The 25,437-nt window shown below is 47.6% G+C and overlaps 1 protein-coding gene across 6 annotated transcripts in view; it reads right to left on the bottom strand.

Annotated features, from left to right (window-relative positions):
• The window catches only part of UROS (uroporphyrinogen III synthase), a 426,340-nt gene that overhangs the window by 29,110 nt on the left and 371,793 nt on the right, over nucleotides 1-25,437 (bottom strand). For all 6 annotated transcript variants that reach the window (XM_085606248.1, XM_085606250.1, XM_085606246.1 and 3 more), the window contains 2 exons: nucleotides 11,267-11,353; nucleotides 10,461-10,543 (listed from right to left, as the gene is read on the bottom strand). In XM_085606248.1, coding sequence (XP_085462374.1) covers nucleotides 10,461-10,543; nucleotides 11,267-11,353 — 170 coding nt within the window. The remainder of the gene's footprint in view (nucleotides 1-10,460; nucleotides 10,544-11,266; nucleotides 11,354-25,437) is intronic.

Here is a 25,437-nt window from a genome sequence, read left to right as displayed (position 1 = left end):
GACTCACCTAGTTTCACTCAGTTCGACTCATTCTCACTCACTCCCACTCATTCCCACTCTAACTCTTCTAGTCTCACTCAGTCGCACTCATTCTAACTTGCTCTCACTCTTCCTAACTCATTCTCTCACACTAAGACTCTGACTCAGTCTCACACACAGTAACATTCAGCTACACTGTCTTTCTCCCTCACTCACTCTTACCACTCATTCTCACTCAATCTGACTCACTCCTTCATCGACTCTTTTCTCACTTTCACTCACACACAGACATGCTCACACACACACACACACACTCTCACCTAGACGCACATATTTAAAAGCTTTTTTTACTTACTTTGCTCTCTGTGCAGGCTCCATTTGGACTCCTGCTAATCCATGTATCCACGGAACAGCCACAAAGCTCCTTTCTGCATACAGCACTCAAGCATGAATGAGGCGGAATACTCAAACCTTCGCAGTTGCAGGTACCAGATTTAAGTCACTGCTCTTTCACCCCACTGTTTCCCAATCTGTTACTGTTGGACCTGGCCCTTCTGGCAGGTTCACCCCTGAACTTTTTTTGCTTTTACTGGTGACTTGGTGATAGTGGTTTTTGGTTTCTGCGCACTTTTCCTGTGTCCCAGGATAAAGTGCGTGCGCCCTCTGAGTGCATGTGGTGAGATAGGCCTGCCCTCCCATAGGAATGCATGGGGAATGTATGTGTCCCTGGTAGTTCCTGATGCGTGGGGTGTGCATGGTCGAGTTTGGTATGTGCGGACTCGTGTGATTGAATGCTGCGCGATGATGCGTGCGGCGTGCGTGTAGCTAGTATGGTAGTGCCACTTCTAGAAGTGGGCACTTCGGTGTGCAGTGTAAAATGTGTGCCTTGTCTGGCGATTGGCTGGTTGAGGTCATGTGACGGGCTAGGGATTCCCCAGAGTCAGGAGGAGTCACCCGGTGGTGAATAGGGAGATCAGCAGCTAGATGGGTGGGAGGAGTACACCTGGGTCCTGAATAGGGCAGGGCTTTCCCCACACAATGCTGGCTCAGCCCCCTGTGGTGCGACTGACGACCCTAGCCCTGCCAGTGAATAGAGTGAGGGGCTGGGCACATCAAGGGTGCTCCCCAACCAGCTGCGACTGGTTTTCCCCTGAACCCAGAACCCAGAACAAAGGGATGTGGTGTATAAAAGAGGGGCTGTGACCCCCTGAAAATGTTCTTGCTCGGTCTTGAATCTACCAGGGGCGTGCTGCTGGTGGGGCCCAGGAGGGACCGCCATGGGGGCTACCTCCCTGCTGGAGGGCCCTGTGTGCTGGCCCCTGGGCCCTACCTTGCCCCCTGGATGCCTTCAGGACCTTCTGGACCCTTGTGACTTTCCTTTTACCTTGCCAAGGCTTGATGCTGGCCTAGCGCCCTGGGAGCTTTATTTTTCTTGCAGCAAGGTGCTTTTCTGGTCCTGAACATAGCGCCTGGAGAGCGCTTTTATTCCCCCAGGGAGAGGAGCTGGAGTTGTGCAGCGTTGCGCTGCTACGAGCGAGAGAGGGAATCCCCAGCGTAGGGATTCCCCCATGATGCGTGCCTTGCGGGTGCCCGCCCCGCTTATCTGGTTGCCTGGGGTGCGCAGGTGCCCACCCTGCGTCTTCGTTTCATATTCAGGAGTGATACGGGTGCCTACCCCGCTTATTGAGTTATTTAAAATTCCGGGTGCCCACCCCGAACTTGCCCGCATTCGAAATCACCGCCGCGGCCCGAGCCGCATTCGAAATTGCCGCTGGGCCCGCGGAAGTACCACCATTTTGAGGGGAGGAGGTCCCGGAGCCTCGCAGGCTCCACCAGAGAAGTCCCGGTCCCGAGATGGGGGACCGGGCGAATACCGGCGCATCGAGCGACGGGGCTCTCATGAGGTGAGAGAGCCCCGCCACGACCGCAAGTGCAGGAAGTCCCGGTCCCAGAAGGGGGACCGGGCGAAGAGAGAGCCGGTGAGTGGTGCTGCCCGTGGTGAGGGGGAAGGCGCGAGGTGAAGGCACTAGTGCCAGTGCTGAGCGGCCCCGCTTGCCAGTGGGCCGCTCCAACATGCCCTCTCCCGTTTGTGTGCCAGATGAGGCACCTAGTCCGAGCGGCCCCGTCTGCCAGAGGGCCGCTCCTGCGAGGGCTATGTTGGTTTCAGAGCCTCCGCCGCTCCAACGACGGGCACAATTGTTTATAGAGCCTAGAGGGCTCCAACGTCCCCCACATTGTTTGTTTTAAGAGCGCGAGTGCGCTCCAAAGTGACTGAGGCAACTTAGTTGTTTCTAGAGCCAGGAGAGGCTCCAACTTGGTCGATGTGTATGTTTTCAGAGCCCCGAGGGCTCCAGCGTTTGGGGACACTTTCCATTTCGCCGCCAGTGCGCTCCACAGTACTTTGGGGCAAGGACCTTTTCTATATTGGCGCATCATTATTTTAGGAGCTTGTGCGCTCCATGGGGACATGTCATTTTCGAGCCTAGGTGGCTCCGACATTCTGGATATCGTTTCAGGGGCTAGTGAGAGCCCCTGCCTACTATGTGCCTTCCCCAGCTGCGCAGCACTTAGTGCCAGCTGCAGCGTTTAGGCCCTGTGCTTGTCCCCAGCTGCCCAGCAAGTAGTGGGCAGCTGCTACGTTTAGGTTCTTGCGCAACCTGGACTCTGATGTGATTTTGGTGCTAGGAAATGTACGGTGTAGTATGTTTTGCGCACCCTGTGTTCATGCTTATGGTGCTAGGAAATGTACTGTGTATAGTATGTTTGGCGCACCCTGTGTCTGATACCTCTGAATGTGGTTATTTCTGCCTAGAAGGTTGTTTTACCTGCTTAGGTTGATGGTAGGGAGATTGTACTTCCCTGTGCGATGTGCGCCCCTAGTACAGTTAGGTCTAGTGCGTTAGACCAATGAGAATTGCATAATGTGATTTATGCCCCTGTGATAGATGCAGGATAGGTTTTATACCTGATGCTAGTGTGATGACGCTGAGGTCATTATTGCGCCAGTAGTTACTGGTTGTGCTCTACAGTTACTTTGTGTTATGTTTTACATTTACTATTGGTGATTTGTGCTAAGTTCTAAAAGTGCTAATTCCTGACAGTGGTCCAGGTGGCCCTGTCCCCTGTACATATAATCCCTTGTAAATTCTGCCCGTGCCTGTTGGCACATTGTAAAGTGTGTGTTTTTATCTAATGTGTTTGGTATAATACAAAGGCTATTTTTATATAATACCTTGTGTGGAGTTTCCTTTGTGGTGGGCCTTGGGTGTTGTTGCTGGGTGCGCGCGCAAACGCTTTACACATTGCCTCCGGGATAAGCCTGACTGCTCGTGCCAAGCTACCAAGGGGGTGAGCAGGGGTTATCTTTGGCGTGTAACTCCCCAGCCCGGACTAGAGTGGTGGTTTCTGCCTGGCTTTGGCGCAAGCCCTAGCCAACCAGAAATCCCATTTCTAACAGTTACCACTTGGGAAGAGCTACAGTGACAGGCTGATTGGGTTGTAGAACCAGGTACTACAGGGCTTAAGCCTGCAGCATCTATGGCTACGGTTTTCAGAGACACTACAGATCGTCACAGATAGGGGTAATGCACTGAGGCATGCCAGTGCCCTGAAACCAGGGCTGGGATTTCACCAGCCTTGAACAGTATCTCTGATGGCTGGTTCAGGCGCCTTTATGCACCCGTGCCAGCGATCTGACAGTGGCACTAGCTGCCTCAGGCTGTTGCAGGACCCGAAGTAGTATGGCATCTTTTTATTTTACGAAGAGTGAATAAAAGATTATTCAACCTTCGCATAATAAAATGAGCCAGAAAACAAGGAGGGAACAATAGACGGCCTCAACTGCACCTCAGGGCGGAGAAGTCACCCATGCTCGGCCAGACGCTGCATGTTCAGTTCATCTACTCAGGCATTTAGTGAGTCTCTCAGGTGGTTTGTAATCACGAAAATGCCCGGGTCCTCCAACCACCTCCAGTGGCACAGGGCCTCCTGACACAGGACTCAGGACCCCACTTTGCCTTACTTGTTGCAGTACCACATGCTGATGGTTTTATCCATGAGAACATGCACCAGCCTCCCCTTAATAGATGGCAACAGCTTTCAGAGCCAGACAGATGGCACGCGACTCCAGCAGACTGATGTGGAGCCAGCATTCTGCAGCATTCAGAGTTATGTGATCTCCACTTCCCACAGATAACCTCCAAAGCCCAATAGGGATGTGTTCATCATACCATCAACTCTGGGTGGGGAAGGGAGAGGAGCCTGCCTCTGGACCAAAAGCATTTGAGCAGCCACCCTTGCTTATCTCAAGCCTCTCTTCTGATACATGTATTTTATCAGTAAGATTACCTGAATGCTGTGCCCACTGGAACTTTAAATTCCATTAGGTAACCTACATGTGTTACCTGGAATAGCTGACCAGGAGCTGACAAGGAGGATAAGAGGCCAAAAAGCCTCAGAGCTGCTCTCGCCATGATTCCGGATTGAGTCTGAAACATCAGATCACGGCCTGAATGTCCTGGACGTGTTGCAGGGGAGAGAAAGTCCTGAACTGCAATGTGTCAATGACTGCTCCAATGAATGGCTTCCTCTGGGAGAGAGTCAGTATGACTTTGACTTGTTGATAATGAACCGCAACGTCAAGAGGTTCACGGTCATCTGGAGGTGGCCCATGATTGATTTTGGTGAGCCTGCCTTCACTAGTCAGTTGTCGAGGTAAGGGAACCTAGTATCCCCAAGTGATGGGCAGTGATCTCTGCCATCACTATCATGAACATCCAAGGAGTGCTGGTGAGGCTGGAAGGGAGCAAAGTAAACTGAAAATGCTCTTGGCCCACCTTGAATCTGTGGGATTGCAGTACCGGTATATGAAAATATGCATCCTGTGGGTCCATTGACACCTTCCAGTCTCTAGGGTCCAGAGCAGACAGAATCTAGGCCAGTTAGAGCATTTTTAATTTGTCCTTCATCAGGAAGGCATCCAGAGGCCGAAGGTCCAGAATAGACCTGAGGCTTCTGTCCTTCTGCAGAGCAAGGAAATAGCTAGAGTAACAACCGCCTCTGCCTTCCATGTCCAGAACTCTCTCAACAGCACCCTTGGAAAGCAACAACCTCACCCCCTGTACCAGAATGGACAGGTGTTTGTCTGAAATTCGTTCTGGTTTTGGAAGAAAAGTCAGCAGGGCAGAAAGAAAAGGCAGAGAATAGCCATTTTAAATTATCTATATGACCAATCCATTTGATGTGATGGATCACCAACCTTAAAGAAAATGCAGACTCATGCCCCCCACTAGTTGGGCAGGCACCACCTATGGCAAATTAAAATTGGTGGCCGTTGTAGCAGGGAAAGAGGACTGATGCCCGTGCTTGCAATCTCGCTGCCTGCCAGACCCATATCTGCGTCCTCGAAAGGACTGGGGTATCTGCTACATCACTGGTTGGGAAGGCCGTCTCTGTATTCACGCCAGTCCATAGAATAGCCGCTAAACATTCAGAACAGATGCAGAAACTGTTTGGGAGGGCTCATCAGTCCAAAGCAGTTTGGCATAGCTCTGGTGCTCTTAAAAAGCTCTAAAGTAGAGTCTGCCTTCTCACCCAAAAGGTGGGATCAATAACAAGGCATATCCATGAGGAACGGCTGTACATTGCCAAAGAATCCTATAGAAAGCATCTACGCATGGCGAAGAAGGACAACAATAGTACTGACTGCCCTGCACAGAGAGTCAGTAGTATCCAAACCTGGGGTATAACATATTTGGATGTGTCCTGTCCATCATGAACCGTTTGGGTCAAAGAGACCCTAAGGTCCTCCAGGACCGCCAGCAAGATCTTGCTGGCCATGTCTCAAAAGGCATGTGTGCAGTGGAACAGCAAATAAACAGCATTTACAGAGCGCCGTGCTAAACTGTCCAAAGACAACCTGCACTTCCCAAAAGCATCAATCCTCTTTGATTCCCTATTCGGAGGAGTGATAAGAAATGAGTTAGGGTTCACCTTATTGGTCGAGGTCTACATAATAAGATTCTCTGAAGTAAGGTGCTTGGTGAGAACATTTGGGTCACCAGATGCTGCTCTGTGACATCTGGCCACCGCCAACTCACAGGCGGGCAAGGACAAGGCTGCAACCAAGTGGCCTACAAAGTATCAGTAATTTCATTGTTAAAAGGAAGCGAGACCTCAAAGGTCATTGGTCCAGGCTGCAAAATCTTCACTAGAACTTTTGTTTTGGTCTCAACTGAGGGTAGCTACAAATCTAGTGCCTCACCTTCCCTCTGGACCACCACTGCAAATTAGGTACTCTCCGAAGTTTGTGTCCCAAGTGGTGAGTTAAGCTCGGTCTTAGGCAAGATATCAAGCCTGCTGTCATTTTGTAAATCAATGTATACGTCATCATCGGTATAGTGAGGCGGAAGTAAACCATTGTCATCATCATCATCAAGATCCTTGGGTGCCCCACTACTTTGGTATAGGATCAGAGTCAGAACCAAAGAGATAATGGAGACTCTGGTGGTAGGTGCAACATGATAGAGACACTGGGGGACAGTTAGGTTGCATGATGACTGGTTGTGCTTTTGTTATTTCGTAGTGTGACATAATTCAGGTTTGAGCCGAAGTCAGTTCGGGGTCCAATATTGGCACCAGTGTAATGGTGGTGACTATTATAGATCTCTGGACCGCAACAGGAGTATGTACCGCTAACAGTATGGGCTCAGTAATGGGTCCCAGGGGGGCAAACTGCACCTACGATGGACCAGCCAGTGGTAACCCAGCAGTTTCATGGGGCCCTGAAGGCATACGAGAGGGAGCTGGATGCACACCAAAAATTTGCAGCATGGCCATCTTAAGGCCTCAGTCTTCTTCTGGGCAGATCTGTGTTCGGTAACATACAGTTCAGTCTCCCATCTCGGATCGACTACGGCTTTGAGAGAACACTTATAGCACAACTTAGAGCAATAGCCAAGAGACCAAAGCAAACACAAGGAGAAGATGGACGGAGCGCTGAAACTTTTCAGACACTCACCCCCAGTCACAGATCTGGGATGAATCCATCATCGTTCTTCACTTCACTTTGCCACCCCAGTTCAGGCACTGCTATATGCAAATCAGTCTTGACCCTGTGCCTCATGGGAATAATCCAGCCCGAACTGCCAAACCATGTCTTTCCTGGGCCAGAAACAAGCATACTGGGACCGGTTTCAGGCTAACAGCCCTCATCAGCCAGGCTAGCTTGAATCCAGTGGCAAAGCGAGCAAGGGACCCATGTCTGGGCATACCCTGCCAACTTAGGGTGAACAAAGCAAACACAAGGAGATTATGGACGGAGCGCTGACATTTTTCAGACACTCACCCCCAGTCACAGATCTGGGTTGAATCCATCATCGTTCTTTAGCTCACTTTGCCACCTCAGTTCAGACACAGCTATATGCAAATCAGTCTTGACCTTGTACCTCATGGGAACAGTCCAGCCCGAACTGCGAAACCATATCTTCCCTGGACCGGAAACAAGCATCCTGGGACAGGTTTCAGGATAACAGCCATCATGAGCCAGGCTAGCTTGAATCCAGTCGCAAAGTGAGCAAGGGACCCACGTCTGGGCATACCCTGCCGACTTAGGGCGAACAAAGCAAACACAAGGAGATGATGGACGGAGAGCTGAAACTTTTCAGACATTCACCCCCAGTCACAGATCTGGGTTGAATCCATTATTATTCTTTAGCTCACTTTGCAACCCCAGTTCAGACACAGCTATATGCAAATCAGTCTTGACCCTGTGCCTCATGGAAACAGTCCAGCGCGAACTGCCAAGCCATGTCTTCCCTGGACCGGAAACAAGCATCCTGGGACCGGTTTCGGGCTAAGAGCCCTCATCAGCCAGGCTAGCTCGAATCCAGTGGCAAAGTGAGCAAGGGACCCACGTCTGGGCATACCCTGCCAACTTAGGGCGAACAAAGCAAACACAAGGAGATGATGGAGAGACCAAAGACACACATTTGTGTGGGTCCGTTTACTAACCTTTGTTTCTTGCAGTTGCGACATGACTAAAAACCTTTTGTTTTGGATGGGGACATAATTTCCTAGCAAACTTATATCATCATTTTAGAAGATGTTGGAAAACTAACAAAGTTGGAGCAGAGGTCCGGGTTCTTCTCAGAAGGTGTGGAAAGAAAGAAACTGATGTCAATGCACATGGGGTGGTGCTTATCTGTGGCTCTGCACCATCACTTCCCGGTGGTGTGGAGTCATTGCAAAGACACATGATGCCACATAGCGCTACATGGGAAACTGCTATGGAGAGGTTTTCTGGATCCCATTTGGTGCCGGCAGTATTCTAGTGTGAGGCATTTGCGGTCACAAGTATCCATCAGCAAAGAAACATTGGTTCTCAAATGTTCGAAAACTTCTGAACGTTCCGGACCCTATATAAAACCCTTATCTCTTCCTTTTTGAGAGTCATCATCAACATCTGGTGGAGGAGAGAGTCTGGGTATTTGGGGCTGGTGCATTCTCTCTGGCTGAAAAGGCTGCTTCTACGGCTTTCTCAGTAATAATTAGCATGGACTCTAGCGACGGTAAAGTCTCAGAATTACTGGATCCAAATCATCTTCCACAGGAGATTCATGTTCTCTACATGATGGAGCATCAAGCTGAAACAATGCATCCAACCATCCTCTCGCAATACATCCTCCATCTTAATTCTAGGCACTGTCAGCAGTCACGCTTCCCTCAAGAAACACAATCTGCCGAATGGATGCCTCACAGAAATTATCAAGGAGAGGAGAGGACAACCCTTGTGCAACTGCAGAGATCTAATATAGCATGAAAACTTTAAGTCATATTTTGGAGGCATGTGTGTCAGAAATGAACATCTGAGACCTACCTAGCTTGGTACTGAAATCAGGTATGGCCACCACATACTTGTAATTAAGGTGCATTGGCAAAGCCAATTGTTCTCACCTTTTTGACAGAGGCCCTAATTTAGATGTCCGCGGACAGGTTACTCCATCACAGCAGTGACTGATATCCTGCCTGCCGAAATATATATCCCATTATATCCTATGGGATTTATATTTCAGCGGACAGGATATCCGTCACCGTTGCGATGGAGTAACCTATCCGCCGAGATCTAAATCAGGCCTAGAGTCTTTGGCAATGCTTTTTGCTCGTGCTGTCCTGCATCAGCAAAAAGAAATGCTTTTTGCTGAGGCTGTTCCGTATGGGCAAAAAAAAGAACAAGATGAGATAATGTAAATGAACATGTAAACCTCATGACGCTGCTGGCAGAGTCATTCCAAATATGCACGCAGGTGTGCTGACCTGTGCACACGCATGCGTCACAACACATTGGCGTACCCACGAAACGGCATGACCGCCACTGTGTTTATATTATTTATTTACCTTTTTGAAGTTGCCAGACGTCATTTGTAGAGATAAATAAAAAAAATAATGCTGAATTGTGTGACAGCATTTTTTTTTTTTTTTTTTTTAATGCAAAAAGCAGCTGCAGGGCTCTGCAAAAACATTTTTAAAAATGTTTTATTTAAAGTACTGCTAGTGGTGCGGAAGGAATGGAGGAGAATGAGAAGAGACTGCAATGAGGAGTGGGTGGGGAACCAATGCATTAGGTTGAGGCTGGAGAGGAATAAATAAAAAAATAAAAAATCCTAGGGTGGAACGAGGAGGGCTATAATAAATGAAGCATAAAATCCACTATACAGAGGGAACAAAGCGCACGTACTCGCATGCAATGCTAAAAGCAAAATATAAATGGTTTCCTGAATATGAGCAGAGAAAGGATACTAATGATACCATCAAAAGAAAGGTAAAGACGCTGTCCACCCCAGGAAGGACAAACAGAAGACGAGGAAAGAAAGCCATTTATTAAGAAGCATGCAAATGAATGAGATGAAAGCCAACCAATGGTAAGCAATCGACTTGTTATAACCCACTGTAAGTTTTTGGTATGGTCCAAGAAGTATTTTGCAAACAGACAGCTAAAAGCAAGTATGGATCAATACAAAACAAATTCAGGAAGTGTAGATGAGGGCTACCCCCTATTTCTAGGGGGAGGTCTATGGGGAACAGGAGAAGCCATGTTGAAAAGGTGTTTGAGAAAGCTTACGAGGGTAGGTGAACAATGTCTGTAGGAGAAAGCATTACACATTCAGTAAAGCCTGGGACGACGAAGGCGTGCGGGGAAGTAATGGCGTGTTTGCTCGCAGAGCGTCTCGTTGCAGGGAACAGAAAACCCCATTAGCTGGAGCGTCGACTTTCACTCATGTGGGTTTTCACATCCAGCGGTAAAGTGTGTCAAAGGAAACACCTCGTTTAAGTAATTGGCTGGAGAGTTTAGATGTTATCGAGTGACGCACGTGCTAGAGTGGGCGCAAGGGAGGAAGCGCGCGGCCGGGGGCGTCCGGTGTGCGTGGCAAACATCATAAGACGGATTCTTCAAACCATCTCTATTTCCGCACAGTAAGAAGTACCTGTACGAAATAATTTCCCAGGGACTCTTTGATAGCGGGATGCTGGGCTGTTTGATAAACGACGAGGCTTTCCATGGAAATACCTGCAGCAAGGAGACAGAAATGCACCCGCTGTTATCGAGCGTTATAAACGTGTAAAGTGCCGCTGCAATACAGAAAAAAACGTAGATCACAACGAGAAAACAGACTTCAGAAACATTCAGCTCGCTTTTGTTGGGAACACTTATGAATAAATGATTAAAATACTTTATAAAATAACCATGTATGGTCACTCCTACCTCCAAGGGCAGCGTGCAGAAGGGCCGCAATAAAATGGAAAAGGAAATGCGACTTTGCAATGTCTAGATATTAGTCTAGATATGTCTAGATATGTCTAGATATTAGGTATTAGTCATTTTCGTCTGCAACATGACATATAACTGGCCTGGAGTGTTGCTCTCAATTGGACGAGCCACACAACCTGCAAGAACAAAAAGTTGCTGCAAAACGGTCATCACATTCTGAACCTTTCAACATTTAGCCAACTGAAATACTTAACCATATGCCCTCTAAAAGGGCAGACACCGCATTAAAAGTTAGTCAATATGTACCACTCAGGGTTCTGCTGAACTGCCAGGCGAGAATTCGCCTTTTCTTGTTTTGTTTTGCATGAGGGAAAGTGATGATTTCTCCTTGAAGCCGCGGAGGTTTTCACAGAGTCGAATCTCCAGACACCAAAACCCTCAAAAACAACATCTGACAGAATAAAATACGGTTTATAGTATGGGGGCGGAAACAATGGACACAACCCCCTAAAGTACACATACTCTTTTCTCGAAGTATTTTTGGAAGCACTTCCCGCTTGATGGACCCGCAGGGGAAAAGAAGAGGCGAGGAGGAGTCGGGAGATTCTCCTGGAAAAAAAAATATTGAAATAAAAGCGTACATTTAACATGGGGAATCCATTCCACAAGACAACAGTGCACATGAGCAGAACGTTCCCGCATTTTTTTTGTAACGGAACGTTCCCGCATTTTTTTTTAACTTTAGTATGCATTTATCATTCAAGGAGTCACGAGCTTTTTTAGCATGCATAATTAAAATTGAATCTTGTAATTCCATTACACGGTGCGACGGCATCCTCTAAATGGATCCGGTAGAGAGAAAAATACAATTATATCGGTCTACTACAGATTAAGGCGAAGCACCACTGTTAAATGACACACAGGCTCCAAAGTGACAGGTGTTGTGAACATCTCAGAAGCAGTGAATGGTGCTGGTTAGGCTGCAAATGGGAACATATTTGAAGCAACAATAGAAGAAGTTTCTTATCAATTCAATTTAGGGGACACACACACACACGCACACGCACACACGCACACACACGCACACACACACACACACATACACCCCCCCCCCTACTGGGGGCCCCGGTAGGTAGTTATAGTTTGGTCAATATATCTCTAAAGAAAGTGTTTTCTGACTTTCTCTTAGGCATAATGTGATGAAGCTTCACAAAATTTTCCCCAAATAGTGTAATTGTGGGTCTTGTGCATGGAAAGTTTCGGGGTGACCCTTCAAGTACGGGCCTTAAAAAAGGGGGGAAAAATACGATTTCCCATGTTACTTCCCAATGAAACTTTGAACACGACTACAGCCCGAAACGCTGGATGGAATTACACCAAATTTGGCAGGACGGTAGATTTTGCTTCACTGATCGCACTTTCAGTTATCCGGTGTACATCCCTACAGTAGTTGTTGAGAAATTTAAGGTACAGCAAATAAGGATATCTGGGTGGAGCCTAAGCACAGATCTCATGGTGAGATCTTATGGTCTGCCAGCACTTCAACCAGGAAGTGTTGGCAGCCATCTTGTGACTCAGCATCAGTTGGCAGCCATCTTGTGACTCAGCATCAGCAGAGTCCCACAAAAAAGTTTGAAAAAAAGGGATACTCTAACCCCCTTAGATGTGGTGGTGGGGTACCCCTGGAACCATCCCAAGGCCAAAAATCACTTTAAAAAAAAGTTTTGCTTTGAAAACGTTAGCTGCGAATCCATGGCCAAAACTAAAAAAAAATAAAACAAACATGGGCTCCGGCACTTGTTTTGAATACGGTCCCCAGGTGAACCAGGCCCCAGGGGCATTTTATTTTTAAAAAAAGGATGGGGGCGCACGGGGCCCCCCTTCTAAGGCTTATTGAGCCCCTGGGACCACCACTTCCCTGGGTGCTAAAGAAATTTGATAGGGGGGGGCCCAGGCAGACCCCGAGTCCCAGGTAACATCACCTCCCTGGGGCTAAATAACACCTAATGGGGGAGGGCAGCAGACCCCACACCCGGAGGAGCACCACCTTACCGGGGCAAAATATTTTTAAACAATTGGGAGAGGGGCCGCACAGCCCTCCTCTCGGGCCATATACGGCTCCGGGGACACCCACCTCCCCCGGGCAGGCACGTGCAGATCAAAGGAGGGGGGGGCGCGCGGCACACCTCCTGGAGCCAATAATGGCCTTGGGGACCGCCTCCCCCCAGGTCCAGTTCCTGCTTTGCAAAAACGAACTCCGCTCTCAGCAAATGAAAGCTGTGAAACCACTCCCACTTGCTGAGAGCAGCGTCTTCTTCTGCTTTCCTACCCGCTGTCAAGCAGGCAGAGAAACAGACAAAGAATTGCTCTGACAGGGAGATGCATGTTCAGCAGTTCCTTGTCTGTGAGAGCAATGTCGGCTCCCGCAGGAGGCGGGAAGCCGGCTGTGACCTCGGGGCCTTGAGGCTCCCCCATGGTTCTGGGGGGTGAAAAGACGAGAAAGAGGCAATATAAAGGTCAGAAACGAGCAGAAGGAGGCAAAATAAAGGTAAGAAATGAGCAGAACGAGGCAAAGTAAAGGTAAGAAACAAGCAGAAAGAGGCAGAATAAAAGTCAGAAACAAGCAGAATAAAGGTCAGCAACGAGCAGAAAGAGATAGAATAAAGGCCAGAATCGAGCAGAAAGAGACAAAATAAAGGTAAGAGACAAGCAGAAAGAGGCAGAATAAAGGTCAGCAACAAGCAGAAAGAGGCATGATAAAGGTGAGAAACAAGCAGAAAGAGGCATAATAGATGTCAGACACGAGCAGAAAGAGACAGAATAGAGGTCCGAAACGAGCACAGTGAGGCCGAATAGAGACAGAATAAATGTCAGAAACGAGCCAAAAGAGGCATAATAGATATCAGAAACAAGCAGAAAAGACTAACTAAGGACAGAAGCCAGCAGAAAGAGGCAGATAAAGATCAGAAACAAGCACAGAGAGGCAAAATAAAGGTCAGACGTGAGCAGAAAAAGGCAAAAAACTAGGGGAGGGTGGTAAACTTTGCTCTTCCGGCGGAGTTTGCAGAGGTAACTAGTGCCCTCACCCCTTGACTTCATCCCCCAACCAGTAGTGCGCTAGGAAGTGCGTTTGCAGAGTGGTTGAGAAAGGAGGTGGGGCCAACAACGAGGTCTTAGCAATTCGGCTGTGGGAGACTTACTTGTAGCAACAATAGGGGTTCTTGGCCCAAACGACCCTCAGCAGCCAAGGGGAATTCATCCCCCAAACATTAGTGTGCCAGGAGGTGTGTTTGCAGAGTGGATGAGAAAGGGGGCAGGGCAGGAGGTGTGTTTGCAGAGTGGATGGGAAAGGGGGCGGGGCCACTGAGGTCTCCGCAAATCTGCTGTGGGGGAGTTACTTGTGGCAACAATAGGGGTTCTTGGCCCCCCACGACCCTCAGCAAACAAGTGGTGTTCATCCCCTAACCATTATTGTTATGCCAGGGTCCGACTCGCGACCCGCGGCGCTATCTGTTTCTTCTTCGCCGGCAGCGATGCAACCCGTGGCGCCCCTCCCTCCTCTTCGGGGGCGCCGCGGTACAGCATCGTGGCCCGCTGTGGCCATTTCAACAGCATCACGGAAAGCACCCTGGACGCCTGTTGGTTTTCGGGCACGCCGCATACTTGCACAGCGGCCCATTCGCTTCCCGAGGCATCTTGGGACATTACACTCACCTGGTGTGGGCGTCTGGTGATCCCCCTTCCTTGGGGGCCATATTGTTGCTCTCCTCTTCACCTTGCTCCCAGAAGGCAATAGGGGAGGGTTACTTATCTTCCTAACATGGTGATCTTTCTGTAATGCACTTCACTCTTTTCCCTATCCAAGATGGTGACACCTCTCCTTCCTGTTTTGTCACTTCCTGTTCCTGTATGTCACTTCCTGTTCCTGTATGTCACTAACTGTTTTTCTGTATATAAGGGATCTGAACCTATCCTTCCTTGCATTGCAACACTCCTTGTTCCTGCTGGTGTGTCCTCGCTCCTGTTGGCTCATTGACTCTTATTTTGGTGATCCCTTCCTTTCGTTGGCGTTCCTGGTTACCTTGCGACTTCGGCTCCAGCTTGACTTCCAGCTTTCTCCTGGTTTCTTTTGGGCTCCTGGTATTCCAGAGTTTTCTGGCTCCTTGTCTTCTCCTTCATTCCTGGAGTCTCATCATCATCATCGCAGTTTTTTCCCTCCGGGTTTTTCCTCTTGGGACTCCTTTTGGAGCGCACTGGCTGCTTAGGCTTTCATTGTCGGCAGCACCGTGGCTACCGGAAGGGGTCGCCCCTGTCTCGGACAAACCAGGACTTACAAGAACCAAGGCCAGGAACCGCCCCAATGCCTCAAGACTGGGAAAAAAGACCCTAAACCCGACAATTAGTGCACCAGGAGGCCCCTTTGTAGAGTGGTTGCGAAAGGGGGCGGGCCTCCGACAAGGTTTCAGCAATCGCGCTTTGGGGGACTCACTTGTGACAACAATAGGGGTTATTGGCCCCCAATGACCCTCAGCCAAGGGGAGTTCATGCCCCAAACAGTAGTGTGCCAAGAGGCATGTGTGCACAATGGTTGAGAAGTGGGGCGGGTACTCTGATGAGGTCTCAGCAATCAAACTGTGGGGGACTTTGTGTGGCAACAATAGGGGTTCTCGGCTACAACGACCCTAAGCAGCCATGGGGACTTCATTCTCCAACCAGCAGTGCACCGGGAGGCGCGTTTACAGAGTGGTTGAGAAAGGTGGCAGGTCTTCCGACGAGCTCTCCGCAATCCCGCTTTGTGGAACTAACTAGTGGCAACAATAGGGGTTCTTGGCACCCAACGACCCTCAGCAGACAAGGGGACTTCATCCCCCAACCAGCAATTTCCCAGGAGATGTGTTTGCAGAGTGGTTGAGAAAGGGAGCGGGACCTTCGACAAGGTATCAGCAATCCCGCTGTGGGAGACTTACTTGTGGCAACAATATGGGTTTTTGGCCCCAATGACCCTCAGTAGCCAAGGGGATTTCATCAGGAGTGGCCGAGCAGTACCCACCTGCTCACAGAACGCCACGGAATTTGGTGGAGTTTTTCGGTAACTCCACGGAATTCCAAGTGAACCTCCGCGAGCTCTGCCCAGGCCTAAAGAAAATGAGTAGAACACACTCAGGCACTCATGCACCAACTCACAGAACAACTCAGACACTTTCACAGCGACTTACAGACCCATTCTCTCATGCACCCACTCACAGACAAATTCAGACACTAACACCCACTCACAGACACTGTCAGACAATCATGCACCAACATACAGAATCACTCATACTCTCTCATCTACTCAAAGATTCACACAACAACTCACAGATCTGCTGAGACTCACACACCCACTCACAGACCCACTCAGACACTCGTATGCCCACTTACAGCCCCACTCATACTCTCTCACACCCACTTACAAACCTAACTATATACCCACTAAGACACTCATACAATCACTCACACACTCAGTGTCAAAGGTTAGTGGTTACAGTTAGGAAATAAAATTAAAATAACCTTACAAATTCACTTTAAAAAACAAAGGTTACACAGATGTTATAGTTTGGAAATAGAATTTTAAAAAATGTAGAAAGTCACTGAAAAACCAAAAGATACGGGGACTATTAGATAGGAAATAGAAACAAAAATGCTTAGAAATTCACTGAAAAAACAAAGGTTTCAGCCATACAGCTACGCACACACCCACTCACACACATGTAAATTCACTCAGACATCTACTCATACACAGATACACACAGTCACACAGCAACTCTCACAAATTAAGTTAAAAAAGGAATCACTCAGTAGTACACAAAGTATACTAATTTAACTTTTGTTGTACCTTAGTATATACGCTTAACACGCAAAAACCTTTAGAAAACACTCAAAATCACTGGGTGGCATAATCCGTGATGCCATCCGTGATGTCATTTGAGATGTCACTGACCATGTCATGAGTGATGTAATATGTGAGGTCATAAGCATTTGTCAGCTTGGGTGACACACATTGTATTTACAATAAAATATAAATTTTCATGGAGCCCTGAGTGCCCAGCATTTTTGGAATGACTATGTGGTAATGCGAGTCCATCATCGCGTGTTGGAAGCACCCGCTGTGTTTGAGAGCGGTAGTGGGGAAATGGAATATATATATATGAAAGTTATGAGTGAAAAAATGATGCGTTACCTGTGGAGATTCTCTGCCACTACCTCCACCTCCTAGGTGTGTGTGTGTATATGTGTATATATATATATACACACACACACACACACACATATACACACCATAATCTGCTACAGGTGCGTGGAGGTAGTGGCAGAGAATATCCACAGGTAACGCATCATTTTTTCACTCATAACTTTCAACAACAAAAAATAGAGCTACAAGGAAGGGCGGTCGCTAAGAAAAAAGATTCTTTGAATGAAGGCACCTACAGAATGCCACTGCATGACTGTGTCCTCATTTTCCTAGCTTAGCAGCTGATATCCAGGGGTGTAACAAAACTTGAGGGGGCCCTCTACAAAGTACATGGAGGGGTCTCCCCTCCTTAGCTGACCACCTACCACTTTTGCTAAGGGGAGCTTGGGGCCCCCCTGCACCGCAGGGGCTGCGGGGGCTTATGATATGCTGCTGCTGATATTTTAGAGTGCAGATATGCTGCACTGCACAGTGGGAATCTTTTCAAGGTTTAATATGTATGCTCCTGTATAAATAAGAAGGAGCTCGATAAGGAAAAACATCATGGGCCCCCTCCACTCAAACCATTCACACTCAACAAAAGCCCGTGATACCTATCACACACCTGATTCTAATTGTGGGAGAGGGTGGTGCCTAATTCACTTTAGGGACAGGAATGGTTCTAGTATCTAGCAAGTTACACCCCCAGTATGTGTGTTGTTTTTAAAAAAAGGCAGGTCTTTCCCCTTGGGAAAACCATAGGTGAAAAAAGGGGATGTATTAAAAAATATAGGAAGTGCCACACATAAGCAACTCCCAGGGAGCCAATCAGCAGGTTCTCACCAATATGTTACATTTTTCATCATCAGCAGCTTTTCTATATATATGGAGGAACCAACACCATAACAAGATCAGAAGAATCATTGTGGAGCCTTCTCCTTGTGTTGGTGGCGACTTGCTGAACAGCAGAGACTGTGGGTGAGCACACTAAGACTTACAGAAACTAGTAGCACTGGACGACATAAAAGCTTCTGACACCACTCTCAAGATGATGCAGTAACAGCTAAGTTCCACTTCCAGGTCGCAATTGCCGGTAGATGCTTACGAAGTGTCTGAAGCTGTAAGTACAGCAACTGTCAAAGATGGTGGACTTGCTGCTAATTGTTCCAGTTTTCCCCAGGCTCCTATTTCTTAACCACCTTTGTTGTTTTCCTCACATATTTTGTGGGTTTCACTCTTTTTTTTCTGTTTCACCTCAGTGACTGCCACTTTGCTGCACTTCTCTCCTTGCATTATGACTCTTATTGAAGTACCACCAGAGACCGATTCCAGAACCATCTGAGATTGCTTCTTGACAGTGGAAAGGCCACAGAATCCACAGTGGAATCAATATTATTGTACACACAGTTTGCACTGTGATAGATTACATCTATGTGTGAAAACATGCCATCTCTTACAGGCGATGATGTTGCTATAGAATGAAATGGAGTATTCAGAGCACCACTTTTTCTGCCAGATTGGTGAAAATATAGGGCAGAGCCCAACCCAAGAGACAGCACCTTGTACTAGCAATGTCCCAACAACAAATCTCAAGCAGTTCCAACAAAGGACTCTTCCAGTAAGGTGGAAATAGTCATACCTGAGACCTACCTTGCAGAGCTGGTCTCTTACTTAAGGAGATGAAAAATGTGACCTAGAGTCATCATTTCGAAATGTTCCTTTAGAAGGAATACATGAAAAAGGTACAGGTACAGAATAGCAGGGACACCCCAGTCTTCATGTCCGCTGCAATTACTTTCTGGGCATCTCAATATAAAGAGAATTGCTCTCCCAACAGGCTAAAATGCTCAGTGACTGTTGGGGGAGTGGAATCAATTTTCATTTAGAGATCTTGTGCTGCTTTCTTCTCTCTGCACTGAAAGATACAGCTTTCCAGCTTGGGCTACTGGAGAAGCCATGAAATCCTAGCAACCTTTTACTTTGATGAATGCTGCTGAGGGGCAGTGGATGTGCCTGGAAGGTGACTGAAAGAAAAGCACTGCCAAAGGCATGACAATGTGTCATAGAGGTGAAAACTCATTGCTGTTGAAGGGTAGGTGAAACATCATTTTTTGTGCTTTGGGTTTATGGTAGGATGAGCAAAGCCACGCCTGACTGTGCACATTCAAGTTGAAAGCAAAAGCAAAGAGATGGAAATCAATGTACGTCACTGTGGCTCCCACACAAGTATATTGATGTTTGCCACGTTACCGGTTTGAATGCTGCCTAATAATCCCATACTCTGGATCTCATCTAATTATATTCAGGAAGCAGCTGATGAAGATGTGGAAATACAGAAGTTGGAGCTCTCTACAGTGGTTAATGTGTATTACAAAAAGGGCCAGGGCCCAAAGTTTAGGTCAGAAGACCCCGGCCGGCGCTATAGAAGGTCAAGGTGCCGAGTACAGCAGGCTGTGTGGTCCTGATTCTACCTCATGCCTCTTTCATGTACCAAGAGACTCTCCCGGATTCTTTGTCTGACTCTATCTGACTCTTACAGGTTCTCTTTCATCCTTACTTTCGTTCCTTGTCACTGTTTTTCCGTTCGTCTCTTCCTCTTTCTTCTTGTCCTGTGAGTTTTTCTCTCTCTTGCTCTGAGTGAAAGTCTGATGAGGAAAAAGAAGTACTGGTCGCCAAAAATAAGACCCCTCCTGCAACGACCGGCTCAAATTGAGCACTGATTCTCTCCTATGATGAATGTGATAATTTACCTCTGCAAATTGTTAAATCCAAACCTTTGCGCGGGCGGGTTATATGGCGTCTGTGTATTCTGTGACAATCTTCACGTTTGCCGTGAAATGTGACTCACACCTGCATTACTTCTGAGCTACTTCGCTCTGCACAGGGGCATTAAATTCCTGCCTTTGCAACAGGTCCAAGACTCTCTTTTCACAATCCAATGTCCCAGAACCAATCCCAACAGCCTCCGAAATTTCCTTCGATCTGTTACAAAATACAAGCCATCCACTGGGGGAGGGATCTCACATTCTGCACCATTCCACCACGGTGCTCTGGTCCAGTGTATATTCTGTAAGGGGGTCATCATACCCCAGGGCAAGCAGGGTGTCCCTCAATGGGGAATAGCTATCTGCAAAGGAAGGAACGCCTCTCTTTATTGCCCTTGCAGGGAAATTCAACCAGTGCATCGGGTATTAAAGAGAGGGCTTAATGCCCAGTTCCTTGATACCAAATGGCGGGTGCGGCTTAGAGTGGTTTAGTTGGGCAGATTTGAAACTATTTTACCACTTTCATTGCATTTTATGTAAAATCGACTTCAGTTTCTAATAAAAATATTTTAGTAAAATGAACAGCTTTGTTTACCTATTCCAGTTCACATTAATCTAATTCGGAGTTACTGAGGTCTGACCCCTCAAAATTAAAAAAGTGTCTTTGAGCATTAACCTATGCTAGAACTTCAGCAGCTGCAACCAGAATTGTTACAAAAGAGCGCGATACACTACGGAAATGAAATTAAATAACCTCATTCGCCTGTGACAAAGACTTATCTAAATACCCTAATTGCAAACTGATTTATTAGCAACGCCGATCTGTTAGCAGAAAATGACTGCAAGCAACCAAGGCCATCAGGATAACGGATGAGGCAATATTGCAGGAGATGGAGCCAGATATGAATCCTCGCTGCACTCCATACCTGCTAATGGAGCCGTCTTTCTAAAGAACCACAAATTCTGAAATAATTGCACTGCAAAAATTAACGGGTGCGTTTCAAGACTCTTCTGGCGTTCTCTTACAGGATCGCCCGAGGGATGCACTTGTGGAAGGTTGGATCATTAGTCCTAAAATTATATAGACATGAACAATACTTACCTACAGCAGAGGCTTTATTTCGCCATGTTTTCGGCAGATGATATGCATTTTGACTGATCTCTCCAGAGAAATATTTTCACAGTCAAACCATCACCTTGCTTTACGGATTCCCAAGCCCACATTAATCGCACCTTTAATATCAGGTTCACAGTGATTAACAAGCATTGGTAAAGCCAATAGGTCTAGCCTATGCAAGAGCTATTGGTGTGGTAATGTGTTATAGCCATTATGTACACCAGTTTGGCTGCTGTTCAACTTGGCTGAAAGTTAATGGTGTGGAGTGGGGTGGGGTGGGGTAGATTGGAGTGGTGTAGATTGGGGTGGAGTGGGGTAGGGCGGAGCAGGGTAGACTGGACTGGAGTAGATTGGGGTGGAGTGGGGTTTATAAGGGTAGATTGGGGTGGAGTGAGATATACTGGGGTAGATTGAAGTGTAGGTGGGTAAATTGTGGGAAGAGTGGATTGGGTGAGATTGTAGTGGAATAGGGTAGACTGGATGGGAGTCTGGAAGATTGGAGTGGACTGGGGTAGACTGGGGTGGACTGGGGTAGATTAGAGTGGGGTAGATTAAGGAGTGGGGTAGATTAGAGTGGTTTCGGGGTAGATTGGAGTGGTGTGGAGTAGATTGCATAGATTGGAGTGGTAAGATTTGGGTGGAGGGGGATATATTGGGGTAGATTGGAGTTGAGTGGGGGTAGACTGGTGAAGAGTGAAGTGCAGAGAATTGAGGTAGATTGGAGTGGGGTGAGGTAGATTGCAGTGATGTAGACTGGAGTGGAGTGAGGTATATTAGGGTGAAGTAGGGTACAATAGAGAGAGGTAGACTGGGATGATTACGGTAGGGTAGATTGGAGTGAAGCGGGGTACAGTGGAGTGAGGTAGATTTAAGTGAGATAAATAGAAGTGGGGTAGTTTGGAGTGAGGCAGACCGGAGAGGAGTGGAGTAGATTGAAGTGTAGTTAGATAGGGTGATGTGTGATAGATTGGGGTGGGGTAGACTGGATTAGGATGGGGTACATTTGGATGGAGTAGACTGGTATAGACTAGAGTGGGGTAGATTGCAGTAGAGCAGATTGGCTACAGTAGACTGAGTAGAGTGGAATGGAGTGTGGTAGATTGGGGTAGAGTGGAGTGGGGTAGATTGAGTGAAGCAGATTGGATTGGGGTGAAGTGGGTTAGATTCAAGTGGGGTAGATTTGAGTGTAGTTTGTGTTGGATTGTGTGAAATGGTGTGGGGTAGGTTTGAGTGAAGTGTAGTGTGGTGGAGTTGGGTAGATCAAAGTGGAATAGGGTAGATTTGAGTGTGGTAGACTAGAGTTGAGTGGGGTAGATTGGAATGGGGTAGATTGGAGAGGAATGAGGTAGACTAGAGTGGAGGAATATGACAGATTGTAGTGGAGTTTGAAGTAGCTTAGAGTAAATTGGAATGGAGTGGGGTACATTGGACTGGGGTAGATTGAATTGAAGTGGAGTGGAGTAGACTGAGGTGGGTAGATTAGAGTGAAGTGGTGGATTGGGGTAAATTGGAGTGGACTCGAGTGGAGTGGGGTAGACTGGGGTATATTGGAGCAGAGTGGGGAAGATTTGAAAGGAGTGCAGTAGATGGGTGTGGGGTGGGGTTGATTGGGTTAGATTGAGTGGGGTGGGGTAGGGGTAGAGTGGGGTGAGTGGAGTAGATTTGAGTTTTTAGGTCTCACCTAGGCATTGCTTGCACTGTCTCTTCGAGACATGCTCTGTAAAGCTCTGCCTATATGTTTTATTACCTCCATGCAGTGTCTTTCCGAATTCTTTTTATTTCATTGGTTTATTTTGTTAGTAGTCCCTCCTTATTTCTGTTTAGTACCTCCTTTTCTTCTATTGTTACTTCCCACGAGGACAGCCCGTGTTACGTGCATCTTACTCGTCAGGATTATTTAGAGAGCTTTGACTGCACTCTTTTCTAATTGTTGGCGTGCGTCTGCTCCTCAATTGTTCCGTTTACTTAGTTTCTTGCAGCTTCACTATGCACCGCCCACCTCTTCCACAACATTGCTTGACCTTTGTGTTTTTTTTAAATTAGTAGAGCACGGGCAGGACATTAAGTGATTTGCCCAGAGTTACAGATCACTGGTTGTTGAGCTGTTGCCGAGGCTCGAACACGGACCCCATCTCCCAAGTTGGCAGCTCTGACCGCTGCACCACAAGGATGGCCTGGAGTCACGAGTATTGATGTTTACACAATTTCCCAATTTTAAAGTGTCCCTTTGCAGATTTTCAGCACAAAATGCTTTTTTGAGGGACAAACTATTGTAGGGCCCCTGCTCATCCAGATGTGTGGATGCAGGGAACAGTTAACCAGGTGAATCTCTGTGTGGCCTTCCAGGAGCTACAGTTTTTCATCGAAGAGCCGTGCTTTGCTGCATCCACACGTGACCTGCACAAACAGCGTCTTGTGATAAGGTGTTACGCTGGCATGCACTGTTTAAACTCAGCCAGGCAGCCGCATGCTCAGAGCTCCACCTGTCACTGCCGACTGCCTTCCACAACCACATCTGCTGCACCACCTCTGACCTTGGCAGCCCCCACAAGACATGTGAAATCTGAGGGAGCTGCACGGCTCGCAGGGCCAAGATCTATTCTCTAGCGTTCAAAGAGACTGAAGTAAGGGGGGGTTAAGACTTTAAACAGCCTTCCTGAGTGGGGCCGGCCCTTCCCTGAAGCAGTATAAAAGAAACATCACCCGCCCAAATCTAGACACTACTCGACTCCTTCCCTAGCTCTCCTTTTCAGTGGACTTTACCCATAATGAAGGCACAAGTTACAATGTTACCTCACTTGTCCGAATAATGTTTGTTCTTAAATAGTTGTAAAATAATGTTTTCTCGTTAGAAATTGTTCTGAAGAGGACAGATACGACCAGCATTTTTCATCCTGAGTCAATTTTCAGTTTCTCGCCCCCCCAACACCTCTGCCCCTCAAAGCAGATGTTCTGTAGACACAGTTACAGCTTCTCCCACATCGTCGATCAGCATTTCCTATTCTAACAGCAATTCTGGACAATTAAACATTCCACAAATATTGTAAATAGGCGTTAAAAGTTGTAATTTAGCATCTTGGCAGCCTCCTGGCAGCTGCCATTGAAGGCCAAAAACTAGGAATAGCTGCAATGTCGAGCGCTGGATGGTTACCCCTCTTAAGATTCTTTACAAAACGTTTCATCTGGGTTTAGAAGGGAAAAGATGAACAGATACATGGACTTTCGGCCCAGGATACAAAGCTGAACAAGCCCAGACTGCCAGAGGCGTTTTCAGCCATTGACAAAGTGGGCTCTGGCCCAGGCCCCAGTCTTTCCGGAGGGTAGAGCCAGCTCTGTCATGCCTGCTACTAATGCGTCCATTACGGTCTACTCTTGCCCTTACGAAACAAGCCATTATGCTTTCCGCCCGCCCATAAAACCAGCTCTTCAATGTCACTGCGATCCCGTGACCGCAGCCCACTGCTCCCCGGTCTACCACTGTCAGAACTACTGATGGCTGGTCCCCATCTAACCACTGCCGACTGGGGACACGTCCTCTTCAACATGTAACCCTCTTCCATCTGCACACCACATTCCAAAGCGCCAAGTGTGCCTCCAAGACAAACCAGCATGGCACCACCCCAACCATTATCCATACCTTTTTGCTCTTTGCCCATGGCTAAACACTCCCACTAGTTCCAGACACCCACCGCAGACAGACCCTTTCAGGTGCTGCCCTCCCCAGTTACACAGTGGTAGTTCAAAACATCTTAAACAATCTCTTGAACGGACCACCCCCAAACAATTCTTCTTGCTAGCTGCTACGGCACAAAAGCAGTTCCTGTTACTTTTGATCCTCTGCACACAAAATTATATTAAATGTACAAAGGGCCCGATTTTTGTTTCCTCCCACCAACATTAATTTAGACTATATATAGGGTCGGAATGGTAAGGCAGGCGCTCGGGCAATGGCCGTGGGGCGGGTTTCCGAGTTCCAGCTGTGGGCCACTTTTTTGGGTAGCCTGGGGGACCAATTTGGGCGGTGTCAGTGTTGTTCGGATGCTGCCAGCGTCCTAGTGAGTGCCTGAGTAGCCTTTCTGGAGGCAGACGTGCGTTCATTACCTCCCTTTTATCAACGGCCAGAGGTGTCACTCCCTTTCTATTGCTGGGCCGGCCCATTTATGTATGCATATTGAGCGGGAGCAGGGGGCCTAATCCGTGCATTTTTTTAATCTATGTTAAGAAATCATGCCTCTGTCAGAGACCCCCAACCCTTTATATAAAACTTTGCTGAAGCCGTGTTTTGCGGAAAGGCAATAAGCAAATATGGGCCACTTTTTTTTTAGCATGCCCGGGCTGATTTTTTATCCCAATCCAACCCTGACTATATACCCCACTAAACCATACCTCCTGTCAAAGCCAAACCTGATCACATAGGTAGCTCCAATCAGCAAGTACCTCAAGGCCAAATACTACAGAGAATGCACGATCCGTGTCATGAAACCTACAGTGACAACACAGCATTTCCTCCACCCACTGCCAGCCCAGCGCAGTCTGCAGCGGAACAGCAGCCATCAATACCAGCAATATCAAAAGCACATTTCCACTTCGTGTGATGAGCAGC

Source organism: Triturus cristatus, chromosome 1_2, assembly GCF_964204655.1.
Source record: "Triturus cristatus chromosome 1_2, aTriCri1.1, whole genome shotgun sequence".
Classification (NCBI taxonomy): Eukaryota; Metazoa; Chordata; class Amphibia; order Caudata; family Salamandridae; genus Triturus; species Triturus cristatus.
This window is presented reverse-complemented; position numbering and strand designations above follow the sequence as displayed.